Source organism: Mobula birostris, chromosome 9, assembly GCF_030028105.1.
Source record: "Mobula birostris isolate sMobBir1 chromosome 9, sMobBir1.hap1, whole genome shotgun sequence".
NCBI lineage: Eukaryota > Metazoa > Chordata > Chondrichthyes > Myliobatiformes > Myliobatidae > Mobula > Mobula birostris.
The window spans coordinates 112738064-112763201 of record NC_092378.1 but is presented as its reverse complement, the minus strand read 5'-3'; the positions used below and the strand labels follow the sequence as shown (position 1 = coordinate 112763201).

Genomic DNA, 25138 nt, shown 5'->3' with positions numbered 1-25138 from the left:
GAACATAAAGATCGGCAGGTCTGCCACACTGGCAAGTTGCTCTGGTGGAGGAGCTGGACTTGTTGCGTCTTGTCTCATCTCGTTTTGCTGCCTGCTGCACCCAGCCATGGAGGATGATGTCAGAGGCGGAGTGTGGTACAACATACAGTGCAAATTTTTGCTTTGGATGTTGTTCTTGTGATTGCAAAACTCGGGTGGACTTTGGTAACGTAGAATACTGAAAATCTTGTGCACTGTTCTTTGGCAAGATTGATGGAGGGAGAGGCGTATGACCTCAGTTGTTGTGCAGACCAGGCCTTCGTGTCATGGGCACGCCTGCTGTAGCTGGGCTGGGGAGAGCCGCCAGAGGTGGTGTGGGAGACAGCAAATGCGCTGGAGTCCGTGCTAGGTTTGGGCTGGCCCCTGCTGTCCACCCCCGCCCCCAGCGAGTGTTCGCTTGGTTTAAGACGAGCTGGATTGCCTTTGTTTGCGGCTGCACTAGCCCATGATGAGGAACCGCTGCGTGCTTGTTCTTGCAGAAACATGGCTCCAAGACAACAACCCATCCAGCATCAATCTACAGGCCATGACATTTGGATTTGGCTGATGTATTTTTCTTGTGTCTGTTCTCTGCTATCATTACTATATGTGCTGTGTGTACTGTGTTTTGCAACGTGGCCCTGGAGGAATGCTATTTTGTTTCACTGATGTAATATGGTTGAATAACAATTGAACTTGAAGAGGAAACTGAGGGATACACAAATACTGTGTAATGCAAATCAGAGCTGGAATTGCGCAACAGATTAGCTAGTGCGTGTTCAGAGGGGAAAAATTTGAGTTAATGCTACAGACGAATAATCAGAGTTTTCAAGTTTTGACAGTGGAGATGGATGTTTGTCTATAGCGGCTGCTTACCTATCTTTACCAATCTGAGGATATAAACTTATTTGAGGTGAAGCATCAGTTCACTTGTACTAGGACACTAGTCTCCTCTACATTTGGAAAAACTAAATGCAGATTGAGTGACCATTTTCTTTCTACAGAAATTGACCCCAAGACTGTCTCTTTAATTCTCCATCCATCCCCTGCACTATTAGACTGGGCTACAATGTAAGCCTGAGGTGCGGTATGTCATCTTCTGTCTGGGTCCATCACAACCTTCCAGATGTGATATTAATTCAACAATTTTGGGTAACTAATACAGGTAGTGTATTGGAGATGGACAAACTATTTAGAAGAATAGGAATTTGGATAAAGATACCAATTAGCTCAGTATACTGTAAAATACTAAATTATATCATTATGTGCTATCAATTTTTATCTAATTTTGTATCTGCATTCACTGTACTAGACAGGAGTATGAGGAATTTTGTATTGCGTAGAAGAGCGATAGAACTTGGTGAGCATATGTTATTTTGCTTGGTATTCTTTTATTTGCAATTTCATTTGGCTCTGCTAACCCCTTGATGATCAATAAATATTGTACATAACTCTGGTCAGCTTAACTCAGTCTTTATACTTTGAAATCTTTCATTGTGCTACGAAAAAAAGTGAGTTAATTTCTTTGAAATGCCCAAAAAGTCAGAATGAACATTTTATTTCACCAGGAACTTGAGATTGATTTCAATATTTCATTGTTTTTTTTTTGGAGTTATTTATGGTAAATTTCCTGAAAATGCTCTTGATCTGGCTGATACATTACCTCCCTCCTTTACTTTTGCTCCTCCCCACTTTTTCCCATTTTGTCTCATGTTGACATAAAGTGCTTGGCTTTTTTAACAACCATGACTGCATATCTTTGCTATTTTTAAATGTATTGGTACTTAAATTCTTTTTGTAGCACTGCACTTTTTCTTGGTTAACTATCAGAGGAATACATTACTTTGTGCAGCTTAGAAAAGGACAGAGGGGAAAATGTGACATTAGTGGTAGGTTTGATAGTTATTATTTATATAATGGGATTCCCATATTTTGAATTGTGTTCCTCAAACCTGTTCATAAATTCACAAGTTCACAAGACAAATCATGTTGTTAATATTCAGAATCAGGTTTGATATCACCAGCTTATGTTGTGAAATTTGTTGTCTTTGCAACAGCAGTACAATGCAATACGTAATAATAGAAAATACATGAATTACAGTGTGTGAGAGATGTATATAGTTTGTGAAACCTTTGCATTTACCTGGTTTTTTGCATCACTCAAAATGTGATCTGATCTTCATCTAAGTCACAAAAATAGAAAAGCACATTCTGCCTAAACTAATAACACAAACAATTGTACTACTTGTTGTCCATACTGAGTACACCATTTAAACAATCACAGTCTAGGTTCAAAAAAAGTGTGACCTCTGGGGTAGTGCCTTCTACAAAGGCTATTTGGAGTCAAGTGTTCCAATCAATGAGATGAGATTGGAGGTGTGGGTTGCCCTATAAAAAAGAGACATACAAAGTCAGGTTACTGACAAAGCTTGCTCTTCACAAGAAAGATCTGTTTATGTGCACCATGCCTCGATCAAAACAACTTTCAGAGAAACTTAGAAGAAGAATTGTAGAGATGCATGAAGTTAGAAAAGGCTACAAAAGCATTTCTAAAGAGATCAGTACACAGTAAGAGAAATTGTCTACAAATGGAGGAGACTCAGTATTGTTGCTACTCTCCCTAGAAGCGGGCGTCCTGTAAAGATCATATCAAGAGCATAATGTGCAGTGCTGAAGAAGGTCAAAAAAAATCCTAGGGTAACAGCAAAGTATCTGCAGAAATCTCCAGAACTTGCTGAAGTCTCTGTTCATGTGTCCGCTATAAGAAAAACACTGAACAAGAATGCTGTTCATGGAAGGACACCACAGAGGAAACCACTGCTCTCCCAAAAAAAGAGCATTGCTGCATGCCTCAAGTTTGCAAAAGAACACCTGGAAGTTCCACACTGCTTCTGGGACTGTGGTCTGTGGACAGATGAGACAAAGGTTGAGCTTTTTGGCAGAAATGCACACGCTACGTTTGGAGGAAAAAGGGCACAAACCTCCTTCCATCTGTGAAGCATGGTGGAAGGAGCATCATGGTTTGGGGCTGCTTTGCTGCCTCAGGGCCTGGACAGCTTGCAATCACTGAGGGAACAATGAATTAAAAATTGTATCAAGACATTTTACAGGAGAATGTCAGGGGTAACGGTCTGGTGGATGCAACAAGACAATCATCTGAAACACAAGAGTAAATCAACAACAGAATGATTTAAAAAGAAGAAAATTCATGTTTTGGAATGACCAAGTCAGAGTTTAGACGTTAACTCAATTGAGATGCTGTGGAATAACCTGAAGAGGGCTGTTCATGAAATATTGATGAACTGAAACAGTTTTGTATGGAGAAATGATCTAAATTAATTTCTCCTTGCTGATGTGCGAGTTTGATCAGCAGCAACAGGAAATGTTTGGAGGTTATTGCTGCCAAAGGAGATTGTAACATTTATTAAATATAAGAATTCACATATTCTTTCCAGCCTGAACTGTGAATGATAAAGCAATATGTTCAATAAGGGCATGAAAAATACAATTGTTTGTGTGTTGTTAGTTTAGGCAGATTGTGTTTGTCTATTATTGTGATGTAGATGAAGATCAGACCACACGAGTAATAAATGCAGAAAGCCAGATAACTGAAAAGCGGTTCACAAACTTTTTCTTGCAACTCTGCCACCTGCCCCACAGCCCTCCCGCGGTACTCCACCCTTACTATTTCCAGCATTCTTTGCTGTCATAGATTTACAGACGTGCTCTCTGCTCCATGTTGACAAATACAGCACTGTGCAAAGTTCTGAGCTATCCTAGCTATATATGCATGCCGAAGATTTTTGTACAGTATTTAATCAGGCTGGCTTCTGTACTCGGACTTTCTGCCGTATGTTTAATAGTTAACCCCTTGGATTCTTTAGAATGTTTTCTTCTGCAGCTTCTGTGATCAGCTGTATTTCTAATTCTGTTAAAATCCTTACTTGATTGCTCTTGTTTGGAATATTCCAGCTGCATGTTACCATCTGTTTCAATTTCTGGTTTGAGTTGCTTGTGCAATGGAAACCTTACTTCCTGTCAATCTCAGTACCATCAAATCTTTCAAAACTTTGCCTTCAAAGGCCATCATTTGAATTTGTTACTTTGCTCCATCCCATGCTTCAGTGATTTGTTTGATGCCTGTTAAAGACCCATCAGTCTTAACATATCTTGTGTAAATGATGCCACAAGCAGTCTTGGAACAAAATTTGCTCTCAATTTGTGAACAGACTTTCAGAGATAATTGGAAGGAGACTATCGTTGTTAGTGGCAGATTTATGGAGTTACACACATGTAAACTTGTCCGTAACAACCAATGCTTGTGTCATATGTTTGCATTTTGCCTATGTCCCTCTAAACCATTCCCATACATGAATCTTTCTGAGTGTCTTTTAAATGCTTTAGGGGCTCCTCAGGTTCTTAGCACTGTAAATGGGAAGAGATTTTAGTTAGAAATTGACCTTTTCTTAACAATGCTCTGCTCTCTATACATGTGTGGCTAACTACAGGTTAAACTCCATCTATAAACCTTCCAGTGCCACCACTGTTATTGATAGAATCTCCAGATGGCGATGAGGAGGAGGCTTATGAGAGTGAAGTAGATTGGTTGTTTGAACAATGTCAAAGCAAGACCAACAGTTTTCTCACCATAGGTGAGGCAAAAAGATTTTATAACTTACCAACTTATGTGCAAAAATAATTAGATTTGTTTGGCAGGACAATGCACGTAGAAACTCTGCAGTTAAGATGCAGTTAGACAGTATGGCTGTGATCTAGGGGAAATATTTTACATGTCAGTTGGGACAATACGCAGAAATATCCACATTGAACTAACGATTTGGGGAATAAAATGTTTAAGATTTTTGTACAAAGTTAAATTCAATTTTTTGTCTTTATGAAAATTAAATCATTTTCTACAGTAGCTAAGATATTTGACTGCTTTCAGTGAACTCCAATGCAATTCAAACTTCACCAAAGTTTATTTTGCAGTTTCTATTGTTTTCTTGCCCCATTATATCTACATGTTGAAGAATCCAACAGACATGTTACAAGTTCATAATCTCTAAAGTGAATAGCAGTTTTTTGGTTGGTCATAAAAATTATTGAAAACAATTATGCTTTGAGTGTTCTTTTGCTTTATAGCCAGGTGTTCTGGTGTTACCGAGCTATCTGGAATCAAGCTATGGATAGTGATTGACAGCATTTGAAGTTTGTTCAGCTCCATATCTATTCATTTGCAAATATCTTCATCTGTTTCATTGTTCATACAACAATATACACCAAACCCCTTCAAGAGGATAAAGTAGTGAATAAACAAAAAAGTGTTCGAAAAGCTTGTTTTTGAGGTTTTGAGAAAAAAGTGTGAGCAATGACAATGTTCTGGAGCACGAGTCCCGTTGGTTAAAAATGAGGGCATAGAATCCTTTAATCAAACATGGATGCAATGATTATCAGAAGCTAAAGGACTAAACATATCTGTACAAATCAGTATCCTGGGGATCACCATCAATGAGAAACTCAACTACACCAACCACAGACGTACAGTGTTTAATGAGAGTAACTCAGTGACTTGCCTCTTGTCATTTCAAAGTCTCATCAATGAAGTTGCTCAGTCATTTTGCCTTGCTCAAAGAATTTGAAAACTTGAACATTTTGATCTTAATAATTTCAAGATTAACTGCAGTTCATAAGCAGAAATAAATAATTCTCCCTTTACGGTGGGGAAGGAATTTATTCAGTTTTCATGAGGAATAATAATGATAATGTGAAAGTGGCTTAGTTTGATATTTTGTAGTAAATATATATTCAGCAGTACCGAACAATTTTTGGTACTTGTGATCAGTGACTCTGATCTTTCATATGAGAAATATGAACCATTTAGCACGGTAGCTCCAGATTGAGAGATTCAGACTGCACACTTTGCTTTAAATCAGTGCACCTCTTTCTTCCATGCATTTTGGATTTTGCAGATAAGGGTGGTTTGTATATATGTGTGTACAGTGACCAATTAACCTATTAACAGGTATGTCTTTGGACTGTGGGAAGAAACCCAAGCAGTCCCAGGGAGAATGTACAAATTCCTTATGAGTAGCGGTGGGAATTCAACCCAGGTCGCCTGCACTATAAAGTGTTGTGCTAACCACTACGCCACCATGCTGTCCCTGATTAGCCTTTCCTAATTACTTTTGAATTAAATGGCACTTAAGAATCAAATATATCACTTTAAACGCTATAGTTGGAAGCTGGTTGAAGGGTAGCAGACTTTTTTTGTGTCCAGCATTTTGTGTGTGTTGCTTGAGTTTCCAGTGTCTGCAGATTTTCTCTTGTTTGTGAAGGTTAGCAGACTTTTTCTGTTGAGGCATTTTAGTAAATCAGGACTTTATAAAAATCCTAGTAATTACAATCATTGCTAACTAGTCACACAGAAGTTATATAACTTGTGTTGGGAGAAAGAGGTTTTCATTTATATAGCAACAAGCAAAGCACTGAAGGTACTCGGTTGTCCTGATGAAGGGTCTTGACCTAAAATGACAGCTATGCATTTCCCTCCACAGATGCTGCCTGGCCCACGGAGTTCCTTCAGATTTCCAGAATCTGCACTTGTTTCTTTCATTTATATAGTATTTTCTGTAAAATTTAGGGTGCTTAATGTATAATAATAATCAATTTGCATGAGCCAGGCGTCTTGAACAGAAATGTGGTATGTTTCAGATCTGAGGGCATAGCTTCAGAGTAAAGGGATATGCATTTAAAATTGTTGTTAGGGAGAAAAGTAATTGGAAACATTTGCTCTTCTTTCAAAGCAAAAAAGAACTACATGTGCAGCACAATGCATGGAGAGGAACCACGGTACTAATTAATGTGATTCTGTCAGAATAGATCTTTATCCCATTTCTAAAATGTTGACTTAAGTCTCATCATTAGTTTTTATGTCTGTGTATATATAGCTAGGAAAGGGCTTCTATCCTGATAGATGAAAAACAAACAGGAGAGCAGTTGGTAGTCAATATGCATCAATAAATTCATACTGTTGAAATTGTTAAGTAAAATGGTCACAAATTTGCATATTATTTGATTTTATAAAATAATATTATCTAGGTAATTCTAATGTTTGTGCAGTATGTATACATTTCCCCCGCTATTCGAAAGTAGAGCGTTCCTATGAAACATTTCGTAAGCCGAAATGGCGTAAAGTGAAGAAGCAATTACCATTAATTTATATGGGAAAAATTTTTGAGCGTTCCCAGACCCAAAAAATAACCTACCAAATCATACCAAATAACACACAAAACCTAAAATAACATTAACACATAGTAAAAGCAGGAATGATATGATAAGTACACAGCCTATATAAATAGTATGAATGGTGGACGCAGGCAAGTTCAACGCACGCACAATGTCTTTATTTCATTCACCACGATCGAAACGCTTAATTACGTCCAGTTTTACGCGAAGCGTAACACCCTTACGAGCTCTCTTAGGCTTTTCTGATACCTTAGGACACATCTTGCTAACGGATGCACAAAATAAATCTAGATAAAGTACAGATGCTCACAGACACAGTTCAAAGCTATGGTGGCTTGATGCTGAGTGTAGTTCCTGGGGAAGGAGCTTGGCAGCGCCATTCTCGCTGTCCGGGGTGTGCGCTGCCTCTATAACGGCTCCCTGCAAAACAAACGCTGAACGCTATTAATCCTCTTCGGATTTCTTTTGGTTAGTGAAAACTGGTACTAACAGGTCTTTCGTAAAAGCGAAGTGGCATAAAGCGAACTTTTGAAAAGTGGGAGATACCTGTATACATTTTATGTTCATTTTAAAAAAATGCTCTGTTCATTATCATATAATGCAATTTCTCAAAGTTTTGAAATCATTTCCTGCCTTTTGTCAAATGTTCTTGCTTACAGGTATTCATAATATTACTTTCACACTCATTTTTTTGTAGAGATTGTTCACAGCTATTGAATTGACTGTTAGATTTGAGAGATTTTGATGGAAGTTTTTGTTAGCACTCCACATGATTTAGAAAAGAAAATTAAACACAAGCCAACAGAAAAATCCCTCTGCTTGATACAGTTTTCCTAGATGGTCTCAGTAGGGTTTGAAATGCTGAGTTCATTGTCATGGTGTCCCGTGTTAGTTGGTGAAACTTGACCAATGTTCCCACCTCCTCTACCCTATCCAGAGCCACTGCTGAAAATGGATGTGTGTGGCCTTTAAGTGAGGGCTTGGGGAACTTATTGGCAGCAACATAGTCAGTGCTGCTTTCGGCATTATTTACATCCAGCCCTCAGAACGTAATGAAAATATCTGGAAGTGTGTGTATTTGGAATTGTCAGTGGAAATGGTGGTTTAAAAGCTACATGATTGAGTTGACCACTAGTTGAAATGGTGTTTCTCTCCATTTTGCAGTTTATGTTTAAAAATCCTGAAATAAACAGACCAGAGTGTCAACTTAACAGTAGGGTGAAAGAGATGGAAATTAGGGTGCAGCTTTTGAATGAGCAAGAGTTAATGGTAAAACATTTTCTGTTCACTTTACACCTTGTGACTACTAAAATTGTTAATTTAAGTAGAATACTGAAATGAATCTGCTTTTCTAACAGTTGTGTGTATACAATTTATAACTTCATCCAAACATCAAACTACTTAATGCTGATTTAATCTAAAAATATTGTGCATTCCGTAAATGCAGAAATGGCATTTTGTTTCAAGTTTGACACATGTAATTGGACAGACATGACATCTATTCCTGTAATTAGAGGCTTGCATGCAATACACTAACCTCAAATGGCCAGGATTTCCTTTCTCTGTAGCAATATTGGGTATTAGATAATTAGGCCTTTGTTTTGAGCCTGAGAAACTAAGCCAAATCCTGTTCCAGTATAGTGACTGTTTCTTGGATGGAGAAACAATCCAGGCTCTCAAATACGCCTTTCCAAGATTTCCAAGCTTGAATTTCCTGAAGTTGTTTCATTTTGTTGCATCAAGTTTAAGAGGTAAAAACCATTTATCTCCAAATTTTAGCTGGATGTATACAATCTCAAGATTTACTTCTCATCCTATTGTATTCCCTGTTTAAACAGGAATTGCACTTGCTTGAAATTTAGTTTACAGTCGTAAGGAAGTCATTAACATGTCTACTCTTGGCTGTTCATGGATATTTTAGATACAGACTAGCAGAAGCTGAATATTAACATTGAGCAGGAACACCACTTCTCTTGCAGGCTCTGTTAAAGTTTTTGTTTGAATAAACGTTGTGTTTTATTTACTACTTTTCATTTACTTTCAGCTATTTATAGAGTTATGCAGCACTTAAATAGCCCCTTTACCACATGGAATTCACGTTGACCATCAAGCACCCACTTGTACTGACCACTTTATATCTTAGCCTGATTTCAGAGTCATGGAATTTACAATTTTGAATTCCTGATTTACTGAAAATTGTTTTATCTCTGTTCTGGTCATGTTGTGTGTGGGGAATACAACCTCATAATGTGAATATAGAACTTCATGGACATCAAGTTCAGTGACCTGCCTTTTAAGATGAACAAAATATAACAATAGGAAAGAAACAAGATAAGTGAAGTAGAAAGAGTGAGCAATATGGAATGGAAAAAGTAAGAAAAAATGTTAGCTTGTTTCTGGAGTGTTTAAAATTACTGCATTGTAATTCCAGAGACCATGCTAAGGCGTTCCAAGGTAATCTGAAGTGCTTGGTTACATTTGTCAAGCTATTATCAGTTTGTCTTTTCTTCAAATTTTCAAGAAAACATCTAGTGCTAATAGATACAGAGCAAAAACTTTAATGGGTGTATGTAATCCACTCACAAACAAGAGAAAATCTGCAGATGCTGGAAATCCAAGCAAGAGACAAACTGCTGGAGGAACTCAGAAGGCCAGGCAGTGGCTATGGGGAAAAAAATTCAGTCGATGTTTTGGGTTGAGACTTTTCTCCATCAATGCTGCCTGGCCCGCCGAATTCCTCCAGCATTTTAATAGGTGTATGTGTATCTTTTCTCTAAGAATTTGGCTTTGTCCGGTTTAAAAAAAAAGACCCTTACCAGGAAATGGTTATCACAGGAGAGCCCAACTTTAAATGTATGGATGGAAATTACAATGGACATTTACAAAATGGAGAAGATAACAGCAGCTGTTAATCACAAGTTGGAGCAATTTTATTCATACTGGAAGAAATGGTTTAACTACATAACACCTCATAGGCCTGATTTTATTCTCACAAGTCAATGAATATGTTGTAAAAAAAAGGATCACTCCTTACTCTACATAGTTTTCTTCTTTCGATTGTTCTTTCTTTCCTCACCTTTCTATAAGTGTATACCTCAGATAAAGATTATGTGGAGATTTGTGACAAATATGATTATATGATATATATGTACAGTATCTGAAATGCATCTTATGGAAATATTTGATGAAATTCAATAAAAAAATTACAAAAAGAAAAGAATTTGGCCTTGTGATTTCCTTTTGTACTATATTAGTGACCTTTATTTAAAAAAAGGTAATTGGGGTGTTCCTGTACTTGCTGCTTTTTTGTGTCAGCAGTAAGGTGATTTTATACAGTTTGTGTCTCAGTGGTTTCTTAAGTGAAGGTTCTTAATAAAGCTTCCTAGGCAGTTGCTTCAAAACATACTGTTCAAGTGAACCATCTGTTTATTTGCTAAATCATTCTGTTTTTAATGTATAATGTTGACTTAGCCAGTGATTGACAAATTGTATTTTTCTACCAATTTTATTTTGAAGGAGCTGGATGGAGACTGTTATTTCTGGAGCATGCCCAAATAATGGAAAAAAAAAGTTTGTTTCCCTTTTGGGATTTGTGGGCCAGATGCTAAGTGCGTGAGGACACATATTGGTTTGAGAGTAATGTGGATTTGCCTTTGGAAACCATTCTGAGAGCAAGAATAGATTCTTGATTGGTCAGGGTATGAAAGGGTATGGGGAGAAGGCAGGAGACTGGGGCTGAGGGGAAAGTTGGATCAACCATAATGAAGTGGTGGTGCAGACTTGATGTGCCGCCAACTGGCCTAATTCTGTTGTTAAATCTTTCTTGTAATAAAGATCATTTGCTCTGAATTACAACTGGTCCATGTTTACCTTTTTATTATTTTACTTCTGTCTCTATATATTTTTCTGGTCTTTTTCTCACTTCTTTGCCAAATCTACCTATCCCCTTTCCCTATCAAAATCTTTGCCTCACTTCTTGCCCTCTTCTCCAGACATCCAAAGCTACTTCACTGGCTGTTTGAAGCACTTTCACCCGTTGTCCCAGGCTCTTCTCTTCTATTTTCTTTTTCCACCCCTCCCTCAGGCTCTGGCTTTCCTCTGCTCCTTATAGACTTTCTTTACCTCTTCCACTATATTGCAGTGATCACCATTTCTCCGCAGTATTCTCGTTTATTTTGTCTAACTCTAAAACTCCAGTGCATGCAGTGATGCTTTAACACACTGTGCATTTATTAATAGATATTAATAGAACATCAACAAGAAGGTCAGATTTTTGGTTATGGTCCATTGCAGTGCCTACTGGAAAATCATTGTTCTTTTATAATAATGGCTACTGCTAATTCTATTTTTTTAAAAAAAATGTTCATTTATTATCAAAGTGTGCATACATTTCTGAAAGTTTTCTTCTCCAGATAACCAAGAAAAACCGTGGAAGTCAGTTCAGAGAGAAACAGCAACCCCACTCCCCTACATAAAAAAGAACTGCAACATGACCATGACCATCACCATCACCCTCCCCCCTCCCCTGCATGGAACGCAACAAGAGCATTGGCCTCCAAATGCCCCTCTCCTTGCACAAAAAAAACCTAACAAAAATCACACCAAGAACATCGACCTCCAGAACCCCTCACCCCCTGCACAAAACACCACAAGAATATCAACTCCCAAATCTTGCTTCATGCGCAAAAAAAAAGAGAAAGAATGGGCAGAAAAGAATAAGACTGGAAAAAGGTCCCTATCCATAAACGCAGAAAACCTCGGTAACATTCTCTGGGCACATCTACAGCCTCCCCTCTCCAGCAGTAGGGTGATACCACAAGCGATCCAGAAGGCTGGCAGCTGGTGCTCACCCTCTGCATTCGCCTTGATGTTCCAATCTCCTACATTGTTTTAATTGGCAAACAATGGAAGCTTTGATTGCCGAAATGGAGTCGAACATCAGCTTGTGCCCTATCCCACAGTCTCCTTGCCTCAAGACCTGTGCTTGCTGCTTCCCAGAATCCTCTCGGAGACAGCAAAGCGTTGGATCACCCAAGTGATCTCCAAACAGCAAATCACAGGCTCCAACAGTTCCAGAAACACATTCAAGATGAAAACAGTGAAATAAATAGTTTTGTAGTCTATCCAGAAAATGCTGATTGAGGGAGTGTTATACACAGGCACCATCTTGACCAGAAGATACTTTGTTTCCATGTAGTTTTGTTCTATATACATGAGGGCTGTAATCTTATACAAACCAAGTAAACATAATGGATCTGGAATTTGCTCATTTTCATCTGTGCAAAAACTCAGGCAATTCCCACTGCTGGAAATAAAATTATCTGAGCTGTTACAATTGTGTGAGAGTTTTTTTTGGAGTAATTGCAACTTGGCTGTACAGTTAGAGTATGTCTTGCACGTTGTTGACTGAGTCACTCCATGTTATGAATTCATGTATGTCTGTCCTGCTCTGGAATAATTCAGCAACCTAGAGTTTTCATTGTATCATACCATTCTATGCTGGCGGGTGGGGTACTTGACATGCTGTGCCTTTATTTATCTATTTGGAAGAAGTTCCTCAATTTTTCCACTGAATGACTTTGCTCCACTATCTGGATTTGTAACCTGTTCAGTAATGCCCTTTTTATTCTTTTGAATTTGCTTCTATTGGTCTTCCAAGAAATAGTCTGTTAGAAAAATTTAAAAACTCTTTAACTTACTTCATTATTTTACTAATGCTTAGCACACCTACTTTTTGTTACCAATATTTTCTGAATGTTCATCTACCTGCCACAGGAAACAGTTTATTAGATTGCTTAATATCAGGGTAATATTTTTATTAAGTAGGCTTAATTGAATCCTTGATCAAATGCAGAAAGTCTTTAGATTTTTGCAATTTTTGATTATTTAATTATTTCATCATTAAACAGGTGTCAATTATGCTTTTTTAATTGAAGGGTGACATGTTGGATTTAGTGTTAAACTTGGAGCCTGAATTTGCCTATGTTTGAAATAACCTTAATTATTTGATGTGATTGTTTCAGGGGTTTAATTTTTAGAATCCATACACTCACGGGATAGCTTTAGTACATGGTTATGTTTGCACCTACCACATAGCCGTCTCTGTGTTACCCCGCCCTTACTTTGCTATTCTGCCTATCTTCCCTTCACGCCCTCTGTTCTTAGGCAGAATATCGCTCTGAAATGTTGACCGTCCCTTTGGCTCCCCAGATGCTCTTGATTTCTTCCGGCAGTTTATTTTTTCTCCAGATTCCTGCATCTCCAGTCTCTTGTGTCTCCTGACTTAAATACATGTTGGCTAAGATTTTTATTTCCCCAAAGAGCTAGGTTGACTGGATTCAGAATGTTTCTCAATCTAAATTCACTCAAAGTTATAATGAATTAAATATTGTTTGAATCTATTTCCCTATTTAAATTTCCCATGTATTCACAAAGCAAATGAATTATGTTACATCTGGAATTATTTTTGCTCTCAGTGGTGCATATCCTATTTGATATTTAGATGGTAATTTGTTCAGTATCTATCTTGAAATGTATACAGTGGCATGCAGAAGATTGGGCACCCTGGTCAAAATTTCTGTTACTGTGAATAGTTAAGTGAGTAGAAGATGAACTGATCTCCAAAAGTCATCAAGTTAAAGATGAAACATTCTTTTCAACATTTTAAGCAAGATTAGTATATTATTTTTGTTTTGTACAATTTTAGAGTGAAAAAAAGGAAAGGAGCACCATGCAAAAGTTTGGGCACCTCAAGAGATTTGAGCTCTCAGATAACTTTTACCAAGGTCTCAAACCTTAATTAGCTTGTTATGGCTATGGCTTGTTCACAGTCAGCGTTAGAAAGGCCAGGTGATGCAAATTTCAAAGCTTTATAAATAGCCTGACTCCTCAAACCTTGTCCCAACGATCAGCAGCCATGGGCTCCTCTAAGCAGCTGCGTAGCACTCTGAAAATTAAAGTAAATGATGCCCAGAAAGCAGGAGAAGGCTATAAAAAGATAGCAAAGCGTTTTTAGGTAGCTGTTTCCTCAGTTTGTAATGTAATTAAAAAATGGCAGTTAACAGGAATGGTGGAGGTCAAGTTGAGGTCTGGAAGACCAAGAAAACATTCCAGGAGAACTGCTCGTAGGATTGCTAGATAGGCAAATCAAAACTCCCATTTGACTGCAAAAGATCTTCAGGAAGATTTAGCAGACTCTGGAGTGGTGGTGCACTGTTCTACTGTGCAGTGACACCTACACAAATATGACCTTCGTGGAAGAGTCATCAGAAGAAAACCTTTTCTGCGTCCTTACCACAAAGTTCAGCGTCAGAAGTTTGCAAATGAACATTTAAACAAGCCTGATGCATTTTGGAAAGAAGTCCTGTGGACTGATGAAGTTAAAATAGAACTTTCTGGCTGTATGTTTGGAGAAAAAAGGGTACAGAATTTCATGCAAAGAACACCTCTCCAACTGTTAAGCACAGGGGTGCATCGATCATGCTTTGGGTTTGTGTTGCAGCCAGTGGCACGGGGAACATTTCACTGGTAGAGCGAAGAAGAGGATGGCTTCTACAGCAGGATAATGATCCTAAACACACCTCAAAATCCATAATGGACTACCTCAAGAGGCGCAAGCTGAAGGTTTTGCCATGGCCCTCCCGACCAAAACATCATTGGAAATCTGTGGATAGACCTCAAAAGAGCAGTGCATGCAAGACAGCCCAAATGGGCTAAAATCCCCCAAACAAGAATTGAAAGACTCTTAGCTGGCTATAGAAAGCATTTACAAGCTGTGATACTTGGCAAAGAGGGTGTTACTAAGTACTGACCATGCAGGGTGCCCAAACTTTTGCTTCGGGCCCTTTTCCTTTTTTGTTATTTTGAAACTGTAGAAGATGGAAATAAAAAAAGTAATCTTGCTTAAAATACGAGAAATATTAAAGAAATGTGTCATCTTTAACTTTATGCCTTTTGGAAATCAGGTCATCTTTTACTGGCTTAGCTATTCACCGTATCAGAAATTTTGACTGGGGTGCCCAAACTCTTGCATACCACTGTACATGGATTAGACATTATACATTATAAAATGAGATGTGCTACAAAATGAGACGTGCTTATGCTAAACATTTATAAAACATTAATAGACCCAAACACTGGAAAATTCTAGGCATGGCCTTCTCATGTGGCTGGATGTTAAGGACATTGGGGGGGATGCAGAAGATATTTGTGGCTCTTATGAAAGCTGAAAGACTTAAGATGGAGAGGATGTGGAATTCAACATTGTTCTCTGAAGCAGAACAGGAACATTTGAAGCCATAAAATGAAGGGCGTGCATCTCTGTTGCACTTGTTTACTTTTAAAATTAGTCAGGTTAAATTATTAATAATTTAAATTATTACTAGTTGTAAAATAGTCAGATTGAATGAATGATGATGGAGTATAACTTTTTCTGTGATATCCGACTGAATTGAAAGATTATTGGAACTTAATAGCTGATGTAACTTTTCATATCTTAAGTTAATAGTTTAAGCCTTTATACTCACTGATGGTCAGATGTTGCATGCTTTCTGGCGTCTCTCTGCCGTCACTGCAGAAATACTTTCTATTGACTGACTGGGTCATTTTTTTTCCCCCTGACTGGAGTGTCTTCATAGCTGAGGACACTCCAGTAAGGTAGTTGTCCTTACTATCTTTTCCTTTTACTCTATGTGACTTTGCAACCATAGCCACAGGCTGCAAATGTTACTCTTTAAATTTCTAGGCCATTTGCTCTTGAGCACATCAGGATTCAGCTAGGAGCCTGATTCATCTTGTTCATTTTTATCATATATCTGAGTTGGGACAATTTCAGTAAATCCTGTATCTACAGTTAAGTTACACTTTGTCTCGGAATCTTACGTGAGCCATGGAATCTTTTGTTTTGCCAGAAATAAAAAAAACTTGCATCCTTTTCACTATTTGTTTATTTTATATGAGGAGGTAGTAGTGTTCATGGGTTCAGGAACTGTTCAGAAATCTGATAGTGGAGGTGGAGAAACTGTTGTTAAAATGATGAGTATGGATCTTCAGACACTTGTACCTTTTTCCCAATGTAATAATGCAATAATGTATTCTGTTTGGGTAGCCTCCAATCTGATGGCATGAACATCGATTTCTCAAACTTCCACTAGTGCCGCCTCCCCCCCTTCACCATTTCCCATCCCCTTGTCCTCTCGTTATCTGTTTGCCCGCCCGTCGCCTCCCTCTGGGGCTTCTCCCCCCCCTCCCTTCCTTTCTTCCATGGCCTTCTGTCTCTTTCACCAACTTCTTAGCTCTTTGCTTTAACCCTCCCCTTCCAAGTTTTACCTATCACCTGGCGTTTTTCTCTCTCCCTCCCCCCCCCCCCACCTATCAAATCTACCCCTCAGCTTTTTTTCTCCAGACCTGCCGAAGGGTTTCGGCCTGAAACGTCAACTGTACTTTTTTCCTGGCCTGCTGTTTTCCTCTAACATTTAGTGTGTGTTGCTCAGATTTCCAACATCTGCAGATTTTCCCTTGTATGTGTTGGATGGTGAGGGTCTTTAGTAATGGATATTGGCTTATTGAGGTGCCGCTCTTGAAGATGACCTTGATGTGGAGGGTTATGCCTGTGATGGAACTGGCTGAGTCTACAACTGTCTAAAGCTTCTTGTGAAGTAGAGCTGCTGGTGTGCTGTCTTCATGATTGTATCAGTGTGTTAGGCCCAGGATAGATCCGCTGAGACGTTGACACCCAGGATCCTGAAGCTGCTCACCATTTCTACCACTGGTCCTTCAACAAGGACTGATGTGTGTTCTCTTGACTTCCCCTTTCTGAAGTCCACAGTCAATTCCATGGTCTTGCTGACGCTGAATGCATGGTTGTTGTTGCAACATCACACAACCAGCTGATCTACCTCATTCCTGTAACCCATCACATTGTATATCTAAGATTCTGTCAACAGCAGTGGTGTTATTGGTGAATTGATAGTTGCACCTAACCACACAGTCAAGAGTATAGAGAGAGTAGAACAATGAGTTAAGTATGTCTCCTTGATTTGTCTGTCTTGATTGTTACTGATAGGCACCAACTGAAATCTCCCAATAAAAAAGTCAAAGCTTGAATTGACTTTAATGCTTATATCCTTCACATACATGAGGAGTAAAAATTTTTACGTTACGTCTCCATCTAAATGTGCAATCATAGTAATTTATAATAAATAGAACAGTCAATGTAATATAGAGTACGGTACACTCAAATCAGCATGAGTTAATCAGTCTGATGGCCTGGTGGAAGAAGCTGTCACGGAGTCTGTTGGTCCTGGCTTTTATGCTGCGGCACTGTTTCCCTGATGGAAGCAGCTGAAAGAGATTGTGGTTGGTGTGATCAAGTTGCAGAATGAGACATAGAGGCTTTGATTTTGAAGCTTGTCTATTTAGTAGTATGAGGATGATGGTGTTGAGTGCAGAGCTGTAATTGATTAAACAGCAGCCTGATATATTTTGCTGCTACCTAGGTGCACCAAAGCTGAGTGGAGAGGCAGTGAATGCAAGCCATGTAAGTTGAGAGGACAAAAAGGGGACATGGGATCTCTTTGGCAAATAAGGTAGAGGAGATTACTATTCTGGCTATTACATTAGAAAGTCCTGAAGAAAGTGCAGGAATGATTTCCTAAAATATCATCCAGGATGAAAAACAGATTAGAAAGAAAATCTGAATTAATTGGGTCATTGTTTGAGCAAGGAGGTTGTTCAAAATCACAAACGTGGGAGGAAATAAGGACATTAACCAGGACTCTGAAGGAAGGTCAGAAACCAGAGAGCACAGATTAAAGTTTAGCTTTGTCTTCAGTGATCAGTAGAGCTTTTGATTCTGGAGGAATTACAACTGTCAACAAATTGCAAAGTCTGAAGTAGACCAGAAAGTGCTTGGCCATTAGGCTGTAAGGAGAAAAGTCACCTTGCTGTTTCACTTGGAAATCTTTATCTAAACTGAAAACTCTGTGAATACCTTTCCCTATAAGATACAGTGAAACAACAGACGCTTCAATCACAAGTGAAGTTGTTAATTCGCTGAATGACCCACTAACAGAAAAAGATAATTTTTAACTCTAGAATATGTGGGTTAGTGCTCTGCAAGAATTGCATGCTTATTTATCCTCTTTAAAAGACCTATGACTGTCTGACCCTCCTTGTTTACACTGAGTTTAGCTCCGTATCTCCTTATACTTTTTAGTTGACAAATGTCTTGCCAACCTAAAATTTAAAATAGTATAGCATTGATTATTGCCTGCACCACTGGGTGTAGACTTCTACCACATTTTACCGAACTTCATTCATTCCTAACTAATTGAGAAGTGGAAAAGCTGAAAATCTGCAAAGAACAAAATGTTGACATTAATAAAAGCTGCAGATGCAGAAAATCTGAAATGAAATGGAAATGCTTGAAATATTGTCTGTATACTGCATCTCCAGCATTTTGTTTCAGAAAATGCTGCAGGTCTGCATATTCAACAGCTTCTCTGGAGAAAGAAAGAGGTGGTTAGCATTTGGATTGACCACTTGTCATCAGAACTGAAGAAGTGGGACAACCAGTATTTAAGGTTACAGATGGGGACTTATGTTGGATAGACAACATAAGAAATATTTTTTGGCAGAGTAAAGACCTAGAATGCTCTTGTGACAAAAAATGCTGTTGAAAAGTGCTATCTAAAAGATGTGACGAATGCCTGTTTATCTTAGTTAATACTGAATGCAATATGGTAGATTTAAAATGTAGATGGGCCAAAGGGCCTGTTTCTGGGCTGTGCTTTTCTATGATTTTATGATGGACGAATTAATGTTGCACCTGGAAGGATTGTCTGAATCCCTAAGTAGTGTGAAGGGCCTAACTAGAAGGATTGATGTTGCACTTGCCCATATTACGATTGGTGATGCAAGAAGAAAGGGTGTGCCTGAAGGTAGAAAAGAAAACCGGTTAGTTGCTAAAGGAAAGAATGGTACCTTTGGAATGCTGGAAGGGAGGGGGAGATTCATCTGCTCATGGAATCTTGTTGAAGGTGGTGGAAATAGAGGATGAAATATTATAGGTGGATTCTGGAGAAGTGGAACATGTGGACAAATAGAATTGTTAACCTTGCTTTGCTTGGAAGGAGGGGCAAGAACTGTTCATTTTCATTTCCAATTTAGTGCTTTGCATTTGGTCTGCAGGGGTGGTCTCCATTCCACTCCCAAGTTGAAGTCTATCTTTTGTCTTCTGCACTGTTTCCAAACAAGTTTAGAAACCCTTACAGAGGTGTTCTCTTGCTCTCTGTAACTGAGTTTTCCACTTATCCTGTTCTGGTGAAGGGCTATCAACCTGAAAAAACCAACTATTTTTCTCTGCCTGATTTTATTATCCTTACCATTTGAGCTTTTCATTTTACTCTTGACACCCTTAATTTCAGATGTCCTTGATCCCGGTTTCCCTAGGCAACAGAAACTGTTCCTCTCCCTGCATATTTTTTAAAAAAAATCTTAAATATATTGAAAATTTCAGTTGAATTTCTTAATGAATTGAGGGGTCTTTCTTCAGAATTCAATCATGAAGTGTGATATTCTAATAAACCTTTACTACATTGCAGTCACATAAGTGCAGCATCCAGTACCATCCACATCACATCCTCTCTCCAGGTCTCGGTACAATTATAGCACAACTACCGCACTGCATTTCAACCCTCCAAGAAAATGGTATCATACCATCACTATTCAAGATTATTTTCTACACTGCAGCTGCCCATAAGGTGTAGGTTAACATGTCAATATACATGAATTCCCAGGTATCCTTTGGATGTCCTAATGTTTTTAGATTGTCACTACAGGTGTCCCCCACTTTTCGAACGTTCCCTTTACGAAATCTCACTGTTACGAAAGTCCTACATTAGTTACCTGTTTTCGCTAACAGAAGGTGTTTTCACTGTTACGAAGAAGGGCAGTGCGTGAAAAAAAATCAGCGCACCGCGCACCCGGAGCAGCCGCTCTCCCCCGCGTTCAGAACGGCATTCTAGCTGGTATTGCTTGAACACGTGCCTGTGAGCAGCCGTTAGCAAGATGGTATCTGAAAAGCCTAAAAGAGCTCGTAAGGGTGTTACACTCAGCGTAAAACTAGACATAATTAAGCGTTTCGATCGTGGTGAACAAAGTAAGGACAAAGTGAGTTTGGCTTGTGGAAGTTGATGAAGATGATGCTGAAGAGGTTTTGGCATCCCGTGACCAAGAACTGATAGATGAAGAGCTGATGCAGTTGGAAGTGGAAAGGATAACAATCGAAACCGAATTCAGTAGCGAAAATGAAGTCGTCCAGGAATTGAACGTGAAGCAAATGCGTGAGATTTTCACTGCAATGATAAAGTACGACTTTAATTTTAAAAGGGTACGTCGGTTTAGGGCATACAGTATTTGCAAGATGGTTTGAGTGCTTACAAAGAACTGTATGATAGAAAAATGCGCAAGGCTCGGCAGTCAAGCAAGTCTTCCACATCAACCACAGCAGATGACGAACCTTGACCTTCGACATCGAGGCAGGCAGACATAGGAGATTGCCAATTGCATCTTCTCTGATCTGGGCCGACATTTACGTGCCAGGTGGCACCTAATTAATTAGCTTGTTAGTTTCAGCTTTTTTCTTAAAGATGTACTGGGTGTGTCCTGGCTACCACTGTACCCCTGCATGCTTCGCGGATCGGTATTGGTTATCAGCCCGGAGAGTGGGGGCCACTGCACCACCCAAACTCCACGGACTCAGCCTAACACACTATCATCAGTGTGCTTGGTGCTGTCCCAATTCCGGTAAGTGATACTACACTGTACATGTATTATTTCTACTTTATATAGACTGTGTATTTTTACGTGTTATTTGGTATGATTTGGCAGCTTCATAGCTTAAAGGTTACTGGAGAGAGTGTTTTTGCCAAGAGCGCTTGCGTGAGATTTTCGCTACGGAGAGCAGTGCCGGCAATGATTGTGGAAAAGTATTTCTACTTTATATAGGCTGTGTATTTATCATATCACTCCTGCTTTTACTATATGTTACTGTTATTTTAGGTTTTATGTGTTATTTGGCATGATTTGGTAGGTTATTTTTGGGTCTGCGAACGCTCACAAAATTTTCCCATATAAATGGTAATTGCTTCTTTGCTTTACGACATTCCGGCTTGCGAACCGTTTCATAAGAACGCTTTACCTTCGGATGGCGGGGGAAACCTGTATTTACTTTGTACCATGCTTTTTCTGCCTCCCATCTAAAATCAGTATTGGCTTTTTTCCCAATGGACACGGGCAGCTTGGACTACAAGTCCTGTTACACTTGGTTGATCCATTACCTTAGTTATCAGCTAAGAATTTGTGTTTAGCCACACTATACTTTATTTATAAACTCATAATTATTTTTTATTGTTATAGACAAAAGTGATTACCTGTCCTTGCTGGTATTCATTCACTTTCAGTTGCAATACCACTCTATATTTTTCAAGGGTTCCATATTGCTTGTCTCTAAGTGAAAAGAGTTTTGACATCCTTTTGCAAGTTTTTCATTCTCCCTCTTGTTACTCTTTATGGTCTGTTTTTTTTTCACCCTTTATTTTCTTGTATATGTATCTATTGTCTGTTCAAGTACCACACCAAGACATGAACACATAATCTATCATTCAGTGCAGAACTAAGTACTGCATTGTTGGAGGTAGCAGCTTGAAAGGATGAGATGTTAAATTTGGTCCTGGCTCCTGCTATATAGGGGGGTGGGGGGAGGAAAGAGCAGGGGAGTTTTCATGTGTTCTGGCAAACACTAATGCTCTGTCAACATCACTGAAACAGAATATCCGATGATTCATTTAATAGTGGCTTGTGTAATAAAGTCGGCCCTCCTTATCTGTGGGTTCCGCATGCACGGATTCAACCAACCACGGATTGGGAAAACCTGGAAGTTCTCTCCCCAGCACTCGTTTGCGCATTTTTTCCTGTCTTTATTCCCTTTACAGTGCAGTATAACAACTATTTACATAGCATTGACATTGTGTTAGGTATTATAAGTAATCTAGAGATGATTGAAAGTATACAGGAGGATGTGCATAGGGTATATGCAATTACTATGCTATTTTTATATAATGGACTTGGGCATCCGCGTTTTTTGGTATCCGCGGGCGTCCCAGAACCAATTCCCCACTGATAAAGAGGTATTTCCTGTTTGTACAATAGCTACTGAGTCTGTCTTGAATGCACTTCAAGAGCAAATTGGCTGTAGGATATTAAGGACGACATACACATTTCATTCTTGATTGTTTGTCATTGACTTAAGTGTTCATAAAGTTCAGTATCCACCAGCTGTATTTTCTTTGTATGCGCTTTGATAAAAGCTGATCGAATGAGTCAGCTTTCAATTACAACTTGTGTGCTTGCTTATCTGATAACACAACAGTTGTGCTGATTTCCTGCATATGTTACCTTTCCAGGTGTTTCAACTACTGCTTTTTTTCTCTCCAACTTTTTCCCCCATCTTAATCAAAATTCTTGAACTTTTTTTGAGTGGTATTTAGAGATGATCTGCTTTTAGCTTGCCTTTGTACATATCAGTGCAAATGCCATGCCCTTTTATTTTCATTATACCTCTAAGGCAGTACCTTAGCTTTTAAATGATATTGTGCAGTTCCCTTTTCCTTAGTAGAAAACAACTAGAGGTGCTATAACATCTGTTCATTACTTGTAAGTAGAATTCCACTTCAATGATCTTAAATGACAAAATGGACATTTGGGTAACTTTTGAATTGTTGGACTGAAATATTCAAAAGTTTGAACACAACAGCTGCTGTTGGTAGCTGTGTTATTGTTCCCAACAGCAGCTTGTGAGCACATTTAGTTAAACACCAACATTTCAATGATTATTGAAGGCTGCAAATGATAAACAATTCATTTCTTCTTGAAAATGCCAATTTTTGATGAGCTTCAGAAAAAGTAATGATTAAATGAGTGAATGATTTGATATAAATCAAGTGTTGTGATTAGAAGTTCATGAAAATAAATTGCTCTATTTGTCCCCAGAAGACTGAAATGTCATGAATTCTTATAAATTGTAATTAACATTCAAATATGCTCAAATGCCATCAATCCAGAACCTTTCTCAGGGCAGCTCATGTTTATCTGTCTCTGACACATTTTTCAAAAATTCAATTTCTGAAAATTAGTCATTGATTTACAATAATGTAAATTATGTGAAAGGATTTCATGTTCTCAAATGCGCACAAATGGGAAAATCTTAGGATTTTGGTTAAATTGCCCTTAGTTTTGGAATTTGTGAATGTTTATGAATCTTGGGATAATGGCATAACTTTTGTTGATATGTTTAAATTAGATTGAATGACTAATTCCCCATCCCTCTTATTTTTTCAGTCACTCCTGCTGTTAGGTGGAGTTGCTCTCGTCTGTCTGGCCCTCAACCTACTCTTCCTTCTCTTCTATTCTTTTTGGCTTTGCTGTCGGCGGAAGGCTGAAGATCAGCCAAATGCAGACTGTTGCTGTACAGCATGGTGTGTGATCATAGCAACACTTGTGTGCAGGTAAGGTCAATACGTTAACAGTTTGAGATTTTGTTTATATGGCAACACAGGTGATCCCAGTATTTTATGTTTGGTTGTGTTCCTAGGAAACCATCGAAATAAAACTATGTACAACCAGAAGGAATTAGTTTAGTTCAGTATCATGCTTGGCACAGACGTCATTAGCTGGTCTACTCCTGTGCTGCACCCCTCTTTGTTCTGTGTATCATGATTTACCACATTGTAAAGCAGCATGCAAGTCGAAAGAAAATTGATGCATTTACTGTTTTTTTGTGTAAATTTTGTGAGCAATTTTTTATTCCATATCTCAAATCTTTTGGTAGCTATTTGTGCTGAATTTCTGTTACCCAAACTACGGTGACAAGGTGGTTGCTTGTACTCTTTTTCTGAATGATACAGTGAGCTCCTAACTGACCATTATATTGGGTTCTTCAGATTAGCCACATTCTTATGAAACTTCTTGAAATTGTCAGTCAGACAGTTTAGTATCAGGTAACAATGAAATCCTTACTAAAGGAGAGCATAGAAGATCATGTGGAAATGAAAAGTATAATAAGTGCTCATCTTGAGTTTCAAAAGGAAGATCTATCTTGACTGACATTTTTTTTGAGGAGATCCAGGAAAGGCGGTGGGGTAGTGGTGCACTGGGCTTCAGGGCAAGTGATCCTGGGTTCGAATATGGCCCCCCTGCTTGCATGCTTTCCATCCATGCTGGATTGACGTCGAGCTAGCAACTCAACCTCGTTTTAAAAAAAGTAGGCACAGAGAGGAACAGCAAACCATAGGAAAGATTAAACAGTAAGATTTTTCTAGCTTTAACAAATGCCTTTGAAGGTACATCACAACAGACAAGTATGGCCAACTAATTTGGAGTTGGCGAGCAGGATCTCGGTATAAGTAGCCTCCAAATAGGAGAAATTGATGGAAGTAAAGAGTAGCTGTTCACAATAAGGAAAAGAGTTAGAAATGGTCTCCCACAATCATTTTGGGATCATAGCAGTTTACAAAGATCATTAACAAATTAGATGATAGAGGAGTTGTTTGGAGATAGTAATGAGGTGGATTACAAGTTAAATGGGCTAATAACTGGCAAATAAATTTCAACATAAACAACTGTGTTTTTATAAGAAGTACTTGGAGGTCAGTTATTTCTTGAAAGCTGTGAGTATAGTTGGGCAGAGGAACAAAGTAGTACGTCAATTGCTAAAAGTTGAACCACAGGTAGCAAAGTCATAAAATTGTATTTTCTTCTAGGGGATAGAATTGAAACATAGGGAAGTTTTCCCAGATTGTGGTTGGATTGTGCTTGG

The 25138-nt window shown here is 38.6% G+C and overlaps 1 protein-coding gene across 4 annotated transcripts in view; it reads left to right on the top strand.

Moving 5' to 3' along the window:
* LOC140202972 (protein tweety homolog 3-like) overlaps positions 1-25138 on the top strand; it is a 202874-nt gene that overhangs the window by 56572 nt on the left and 121164 nt on the right. For all 4 annotated transcript variants that reach the window (XM_072268621.1, XM_072268620.1, XM_072268619.1 and 1 more), the window contains exon 2: positions 23662-23828. In XM_072268621.1, the coding sequence (XP_072124722.1) occupies positions 23662-23828 (167 nt within the window). The remainder of the gene's footprint in view (positions 1-23661; positions 23829-25138) is intronic.